The sequence below is a fragment of the Pelophylax lessonae genome (assembly GCF_965119305.1).
Source record: "Pelophylax lessonae genome assembly, chromosome: 2".
NCBI lineage: Eukaryota > Metazoa > Chordata > Amphibia > Anura > Ranidae > Pelophylax > Pelophylax lessonae.
The window spans coordinates 259,636,796-259,645,915 of NC_138769.1; the positions used below are offsets into that span (position 1 = coordinate 259,636,796).

General features: G+C 39.9%; 1 protein-coding gene across 1 annotated transcript in view; it reads left to right on the forward strand.

The window, feature by feature from the left end:
- The window catches only part of YOD1 (YOD1 deubiquitinase), a 30,111-nt gene extending 21,687 nt beyond the window's left edge, over positions 1–8,424 (forward strand). Inside the window, exon 2 of the mRNA XM_082247828.1 lies at positions 7,346–8,424. Coding sequence (XP_082103954.1) covers positions 7,346–8,040 — 695 coding nt within the window. The 3' untranslated portion in view covers positions 8,041–8,424. The remainder of the gene's footprint in view (positions 1–7,345) is intronic.
- The last annotated feature ends 696 nt before the right edge of the window (positions 8,425–9,120 follow it).

The following is a 9,120-nucleotide window of genomic DNA, read 5'->3' on the forward strand; positions in this document are numbered from 1 at the left end:
ACACCCCTTCAACCTCATTGCGTCTATTTTCCAAAGACAACCTCTGGATATGACGCAGAGCACATGCACTCAATTTCTTTGGTCGAACATGGTGAGGCCTGTTTTGAGTGGAACGTGTCCTGTTAAACCTCTGTATGGTCTTGGCCACCATGCTGCAGCTCAGTTTCAGGGTCTTGACAATCTTCTTATAGCCTAGACTATCTTTATTTAGAGCAACAATTCTTTTTTTTTTTTCCAATCCTCAAAGTTTTTCCCCATGAGGTGCAATGTTGAACTTCCCATTATGAGAGAGTGAAAGCGATAACACCAAATCTAACACACCTGAGACCTTATAACACTGAGTCACATGACATCGGGGAGGAAAATGGCTAATTGGGCCCAGTTTTGACATTTCCACTTAGGGGTGTACTCACTTTTGTTGCCAGCGGTTTAGACATTAATGGCTGTGTTTGAGTTTTTTTGAGGGGACAGCAAATGTTACGCTGTTATACAAGCTGTACATTGTAGCAATGTGTCATTTCTTCAGTGTTGTCCCATTAAAAGATGTAATAAAATATTTACAAACCTGTGAGGGGTGTACTCACTTTTATGAGATGCTGTACATCATTTTTACACACCTGCCTAAAACATTTGCACAGTACTGTATATCTTCACCTCTCAATGGTTGCCAACCTCTACTTTACTGTACAGTAACTCGTAGGTCTGGTTTCTACATAGCGCCAGGTGCTTTTCATGGCCTAAACTTTGATCTCTCTGAGCAGACCTTATGCTGTAGTTATGAAGAGATTGTTCTCCATAGCAGCAATCAAGCTGAACATGCTGATGTGCTATGCGCTGGTACATAACATTGTACTGCGATGGGAACGTGTGGCCTGATCTGACAAGACTTCACTTCCATAGACTGTGAGACAGTGCTGTTACCTCAAGATATGAAGTTTCATACTGGCAGGGTTGCCAAGTCTAAAGAGAAGAAAAAGAAGCGTTTAGTGCAAAACCATGACACCCAGAAAATCTAACCGGGTAAGCTACAGTCTCTAGTGTATAAGCATACATTACAAGATCCCAGCTATTTCCCTATTACTCAAACAAGCAGCTTCTTTGCCTCTGATTTCATTTCACTTATTTACCGGGGCTTGCTTTCCCTGACTTCATGGCTAAGTGTCTCAACTGTGATCACCATTTCCAGGGAGCTTACCTTTTTACTGGCAAGCTGTCTCATTGGACACTGACATGGCAGTTGTTAGTCTCATTCTTGAAGTCTAAAGTAACAAAATAAAAGCAAGTCGATTAACCTTTTCTGCATAACAAAGGTAACGGGAGGCGTTTTGCATTTATTCTTCAGCAGAGCTTTAAACTATACAGATGCATAGATAAGCCTCAGGAAAAAGGAAGCTTGCTGTGTTGCCTAATAAAAATAATAAATTCTATAAAGTCTGCTCATCCGCTAATGGAAGCTGTGAGGTGGGTATTCGATGTGATGTGTATATGGCAGGGTGTGCTGAGTGTATTAGGTTGAATGGTGTGGTGTCTTCACTATGTATGTCATGTAATCCTGATTTACACCTTTCAATGTCACGTACAGAATGTTGCATACTCCACACCTCATTTCTGGGCTATGTGAAAATTCCACTCTGAACATTGTAATCTGTTGCATAATCCATATTGCCAATCATCCCCTACTTGTCATGTTAATTTAGCTATTTATACAACTGTGACTCCTAAATTCTATCCCTTGTGCGAATTTGTAGTTTCCTTGTGGTAAATTCAAGTGAGTTTGGGATCTGTGGAATTTGGCTTTCTTTACTTCCTTATAAGGTGAGGTTTTTCATGTCCTAGGTTTAGGTATCACCCGGGAATGAGCATTGTACACTTCAGGATCACCCAAATCTATTTTTCATCATGTTGTGTTTTATTGTATGTAATGATTTTTTTTTTTCATTCCATTCATTCTCATTCCTATAGATTCTGCCAGTAATACCAACTCCTGTTTTAGGCTGACCTCTAACCCAGCCTTTTTCAACCAGGGTGCCCAGGCACCCTGGTGTGCCTTGAGGTTTCTTCAGGGGTGCCTCAGCAAAATACCCCAAAAATTGTATACAGGGCAGTGGGTGGATGAAGCCTGCCTTTTTACGCTACACAAAGTCACGGGTTTTCATTGTGCACCATTACGACCCTCTAGCTGACGACCTGATAACGACCAATGACATCATGAGTTGATAAGGAGGATGTCAGTCGCCTGCATAGCATGCTTGTTTGACTCTCCCCTGCTTCTCTCCATAAGTTTTGGGGTCATATTAGCTAAGTGAAGGAGAAAAACTGAGGGAAAAAGAGAAACATTGGAATACTAGTCAGTACCAACCTGTACCTCTAATGTTGGGCCTCCTATGTGTGTGTATGTTGCTGCATTATGTAAAACCTTTAAGATGGGGTGCCTCAAGACTGTCCTTAATTTTTTAAAAGGTGCCTCGAGACTGTCCATAATTTCTGGGGTGTGCCTCGACTGAAAAAAGGTTGAGAAACATTGCTCTAACCCATTGCCCTATGCAGATACCACACAAGAGCTTTCTTTCATAATTCTCTCATCAACCTGGGAATTTTGGGTTATTAACCATTCATTCTTGCATGTTCCCATATCTCTTGTTTTATTCAGCTGAATTTGAAATCTGATTTAAAATAGCAATCAGGAAGAGTGGGTTGGGATACCTTCAAAATAGCCACAGCACTTGCACAGACCCAAAACTCAATATAATGTATATAAAGCATATGTCAGGTATCGCTGTGTGTCTTGTGTCCTTGGATATCGGCACACTGCCAGATTGTCATCAGAATCCAAAGTTCTCTAGTCTAGACTCAGGTAACAACCATAAAATGGTGTACATACACATTAACATTCACAACTTAGCAGTTTGTCAGCTGACTGGTCTGACAACCATACACACACACCTCTGTCTGGCAGATACACTAGCTTGCACACGCTGACACTTAGGGGTCTATTTAACTACTTGGTGTATACAAGCTAAAGTTTTTTTGCTAGAAAACTTCTTAGAACCCCTAAACATTGTATATATTTTTTTTAACCGAGACCCTAGAGAATAAAATGGAGATTATTGCAATATTTTTTTATCACCCTGTATTTTTTTGGAAAAAATTCACTTTTTTTAATTAAAAAATAAGAAACCAGTAAGGTTAGCCCAATTTTTTTCCATAATGTGAAAGATAATGTTACACCGAGTAAATAGATACCCAACATGCCATGCTTCAAAATTGCCCACGCTCACAGAATGGCGACAAACATTGGTACTTAAAAATCCCCATAGGCGACATTTTAAACATTTCTACAGGTTGTCATCTTAGAGTTACAGAGAAGGTCTAGGGCTCAAATTATTGCTCTCGCTCTAACGATAGCGGCGATCCCTCACATGTGTGGTTTGAACACAGTTTACATATGTGGGCGGGGTTTCCATATGCGTTCGCTTCTGCGAGCGAACGGGGGCAGGGCGCTTTCATTTTTTTTTTTTTTTTTTATCTTTTTATTTTTACACCGTTTTAGAGAAAAAAAAAAAAAAATATATATATATATATATATATATATATATATATATATATATATATATATATATATATATATATATATATATATATATATATATATATATATATATATATATATATATATCATTTTTATTTCTATTACAAGGAATGTAAACATTCCTTGTAATAGAAATAGGCACGACAGGACCTCTTTTTTGTGAGATCTGGGGTCAAAAAGTCCTCAGATCTCACAAGTACACTAAAAGATGAAGAAAAATAAAATAAAAAAAAAAGGGACCTTTAAACTGGTTGCTAGGCAACCACGTTTGCCGTTGCTCCGGTCCTCCAAGACCATAGAGTCGAGTGAGGGCAAGCTTGCTCTCACTCTAAATCCTGTCTGTGAGGATCCGGGACTGGATCGTTTTCCCCACTGCCGGCGGGTCCGGTAAGCGGGGAAAAAGGACCAGGACACGGCGGGGGCACCTATTCCGCCATCCCAGAAGGTTGATCCCGCGGCAAAGCCGCTGCTGGGACCACCCTTATCCGAAAGCCAACTTCCCACTGTTTAAAAAAATACCAGTGTTATGGCAGCTATCTGCTGCCATAACACCGGTATTTAGGTTTAAACGGAGGACGTATATAGTCATTGGGCGATTGGCAAGTGGTTAAAATACATTTGCTTTGTGAATTTTTCACAGTTCGTGCAAGTGTAAGGAATAATAGCGGGGATGCTGTATTGAAAAAAAAAATCCTCCTCTTCCTAAAATGTATACAAGGCTCTTTAGTTCTGGTGTGGATTTTAAGGAGGATTCCATGAAAACATGGACTTTAAGGGGGAACCTAATGCAAAAAGGTGAAAAAAAAAAGTATGAGGTCCCACCAAAAAATGTATACCAGACCCTTGTCCAAGCATGCAGCCAGGATAGGGGGAGTGAGCATGTGTGTTCCTTTCCTTAACCTATAATAAAAATATATAAAATTCAATGGTAAACACGCACGCCTTTTTTTGACAAATCTTTAACCTCTTCCGCACTGCCTGCAGTACCTGTACGTCATCCAGCCTGTTCTTGGTTAGGGTAACTTAAAGTAACGGGTATCATGAGATTGCAATTATTGGTCCTCGCGATCATGTGATGACCATCTAAGCAAACTGTCATGAAAGGATTTTCCTTCATGAACTGCTTGCCTTACGGTTGTGCTCTGTGATTGGCCCACAGCAATCACATGGTACCTGGCTACCTGTAACGTGATTAGCTGTAGCCAATCACAGATCACAACCATAAGCAAGCTGTTCATGTATGTTAACCAATTTATGACCGCTAAAACTATTACTTTTACAGTGATCATCCGTGAATAAGCAATAACTGTATTAAACAAATCCCCGATCACTCTGATGACAGGATGTACTTAAAAATAGTAAAAGAAAAAAAAAGTTAAAGCGGAGTTCCGGGCACAGATCTCATTTTTTGATGAACATACCCCCAGGACAGTCAGGGCTAACACATTCCACAATGGCTAGCCTCTGATCTGTCCCTGTTCGCACTTACCTGCAAGAAGAAATACTTACTTTGAAAATTTCTTCCACAGCGTTTCCATCTCTTGTGGGCAGCTGAAGCCGGCGCGGTCCTCTTCGGTGTCTTCTTCCGCGTCGTCTTCTCCCAGAATGCGCCGCACCGGCCCCTCTCGTCACTTCCGGTGCGGCGCCGCATTCCTAAACAGCTTCTGGGCATGCCCAGAAGCTGTTTAGCAGGGGAATGCGGCGTCGCCCGGAAGTGACGTGCGGGGCCGGTGCCGTCGCATTGATTCCTGGGAGCGATGACGTTCAGCTCCCAGGAATCATCGCGAGGCAGGAAGTGACGGGGTGAGCCTCGGTGCTGGAGGAGGAAGTACCCTGAGGTGAGTATTTACGATCTTCGATTACAAGGTGAGTGTACAAAAAAAAAAAAAAATATAACTATCCAATTCCTTTTCAGGTTGTGTAGCTAGCGGAGGGGCACAAAAAAAAATACAGATTTTGTGCCCGGAACTCTGCTTTAAACTCCTTTTTAAATGTATTTTTTTTTTTTCCATACTGTCCACAGTCAGTATCCTTGATCACCACCACACCATATGATAACACTGTACTGCAAAAAAAAACCTCACTATCCCTCTTGCTAAACACCTCAGACTGTTTACTTTCCAAAAAAGGTCATTTGGGGGGTATTTGTGGCTTTTTAAAGAGGAAGTAAACTCTCCCCCTCCTATGCTGCTTTTCAATTAGACCATTTTGTTAAATTCTTCTAACGCATTATACTATATCATTTAGCTTAAATCGCAGGTTCCTTACTGTGTCTTTAAGAAGTTTATAAATTTGTTTATCCCAGGATTTATTTTAGTCTTGTTTTTCCGTGTCTGTAGTGTACAATACTTCCGCCCTTTGCTGTAATCTCGCGCACGCGCAATATTTCCCACCCAAGCCTCCTTCTAGTTCCTGAGGTTGGGAATGTAATCTCGCGGTATTGGAGCCCAGTGGTCACGGCACATTGCTTAATGGACTATAAGCACAAAGAGCGTGCCGTGAATCGCAGGAGATATGCGCATGCGCCGGTGACGTCATTACAGATAAATGGACGGATGACAAGCAAACTGAGCAAGTAAGGTGAGATCTGAGGACACCGATCAATAGAGCTTTTTATTCAGATTTGTATGTGCTAAAGTGATGAGAGAGAGTTTACTTCCTCTTTTTAAGGGCCTCAAGAAACGAGATAGGGCATCGGTACACCAGGACTGATCACTTTTCAGCTCTATTGCCCTTTTCACACCTGAGCGTATTTCAGCTCGTAAAAGGCTCATCTCTGAAGTCTCAAAATGCTCAACAAGCAAAATCCCATTCATTTCAATTGCCCCTGTTCACATATGAGCGTTTTGTCACCTAAAGCAAAACGCCTGAAGCTCAAAAAAGTCACGAGCTTCTTTTTTGGCAGATTTACAAGTGTTTTTGTTAGATGTCAATGCCCGCCACCAAACGCCTGCAAAAAAAAAGCCTGAAAAAAAAGCCAGAAAAAATGCCTGAAAATGATACGCTCAGGTGTGAATGGAGCCTATAAATCCATCTCAAAAAGTTTGAATATCATCAAAAACTTAATTTCTATTTCAGTAATCAAATTGTGAAACTATATATTTGTATATTGTATAGATTCAATACACAGTGATATATTTCAAGCATGTTTTTCTTTCTGTGTGGGTTGCGATTTCTAAAATGCTGCAGGGACCTTTTCCCTGTGTTTCAGGAGGCATGGCATCCCATTTAAAGAGCAGAGCTGCATATGTTTGCACCTAGCCTAAAGGGCCATACACACTATCCGATTATCTGAAGACTTTTTCCTTCAGACTTACCTTTTCTATGTAGTGCAAGGGCCTGCCGGATTGCATACAAATTGAAAGTGTTTAGGTTTGACCTCATATTATATGGTTTTGGTAAGTCTACAGACAAGTCTTCAGATAATCCGATAGTGTGTATAGCCCATTAGAGTGGACACCTTTTGAGTGCTATCTAGCAGCTGAGGATTGTATTTCTTTTAACTTGCATTGAAAGATGGTGTGATGTGTGTGTGTGTGTGTGTGTGTGTGTGTGTGTGTGTGTGTGTGTGTGTATATATATATATATATATATGTGTGTGTGTGTGTGTGTGTGTGTGTGTATATATATATATATATATATATATATATATATATATAGTGTGTGTGTAATAAACTGTTCATAATCCATTTTTTTTTGTACAATTCTGTATTTTGACAGGTATTCAAAGTGTATATTTTTATGTATTTTAAACAGGTGACACATTGGTTGTGGAAGAAGATAAAAGCAGGAATGCTACTGTCGTGAAGCAATGTGTTAATGATCAGTCTCTGCCAAGAGCTCCAGCAATTGTTCGTAGAGTAGTTCCAGCAGACAATTCCTGTCTCTTTACAAGTGTTTACTATGTGGTGGAAGGTGGTGTATATGACCCAGGATGTGCCCCAGACATGCGCAGCCTTATAGCTGAAATTGTTGCAAGTGATCCCACAAGTTATTCGGAAGCTGTGCTTGGAAAAAGTAATGAAGAATATTGCTTGTGGATTCGTAGGGATGACACATGGGGTGGAGCTATAGAAGTTTCAATACTTTCCAAATTTTATCAGTGTGAAATTTGTGTAGTAGATACCCAGACAGTGAGAATAGATCGTTTTGGGGAAGACGCTGGTTACAGCAGACGGGTATTGCTTATTTATGATGGCATTCACTATGACCCTTTACAGCGCCAGTTTCCTGATCCTAGCATGCCCCCTATGACCATTTTTCCCACAACAGATGATGATGCACTGGTGCAGGCCTTGGAGTTGGCAGATGAAGCGAGGAAGAAAAGGAAGTTCACAGATGTGAATAGATTTGCCCTACGTTGTATGGTTTGCCAGAAGGGATTAACTGGACAGTCGGCAGCAAGAGATCATGCCAAGGAAACTGGGCACACCAACTTTGGGGAGGTGTAGTATCCGAAAAAATATCGGAAAATTGGTGAAAACTACCTCGCACCCCAGAACTTAGTTTAACGTGCACACGTAGTGATATTCTTGCAAACTAAGGAAAGAAAGTTGGCAACACCTGCTTTTTTTTTTTTTTTGTTAAGTATTCAAGGTTTTGGGATATTTATTGTGGTGTTAAAGCTGAACTCCAGCCAATATTTTGGCAGTTTTAAAATTAATTTAAAGGATTTGTAGTTAAAACAAGTTTTGTGCCACAGGCTAAAGGTACCCATATACATTAGGCGGCTCCTGTGTCAGAGGCTAAGACCATCAGGTAGCAAAAGATCTTTTATTTTATCTGACATGCGTATTCCTAATGCTTTTATATGTGGTATTTTAAGGTCTTCTTTTTTTTTTTTTGATCTGTGAATTTGACAGCATACGGTCAGCCAGTCGTTATTGAGCCAAAGAGGCTCAACAACACACACACACACTTTAATCTGGCAAAGAAGTTGACACGTGTTCATTTTTTCCACAATTAAATAATTGTATTAAGATGGAATGCTACTTGGGATAATGGTGTGATATTTAAGCTAAACATGTACTAGGGTTTTAGCGTATGCAAATTTAAAAATCCTTCATTTATTCTAGCTGCCAATTCATTAATTACCTAAATGTAATTTTAAATGGTACCCCCAATCTGCCTATGAACTATAATATCTGATTAGAAAACTGGCTAAAAAAGAAACACTTTTTTTTGCCACGTAAAATGGTAAACTGTATGTTTACAGCTGCACGATTCTGGAAAAAATGAGAATCACAATTTTTTTTTTTTTTTGCTTAGAATAAAGATCACGATTCTCTCACGATTTTCGACGTAACATCCTCTTTTACATTATACAAAAAAATTGGGGTAACGTTACTGGGCAGTTTTTTTTTTTTTAAATGATTAAAGTGTATTTTTTCCCAAAAAACTGCGTTTGAAAGACTTCTGCGCAAATACATTGTGCCGTTAAAGATTGCAATGATCGCCATTTTGTTCTCTAGAATCTCTGCTAGAAAAAAAAAAAAATACTGATTTTAACTTGTAAGCAAAAGGCTTAAGGC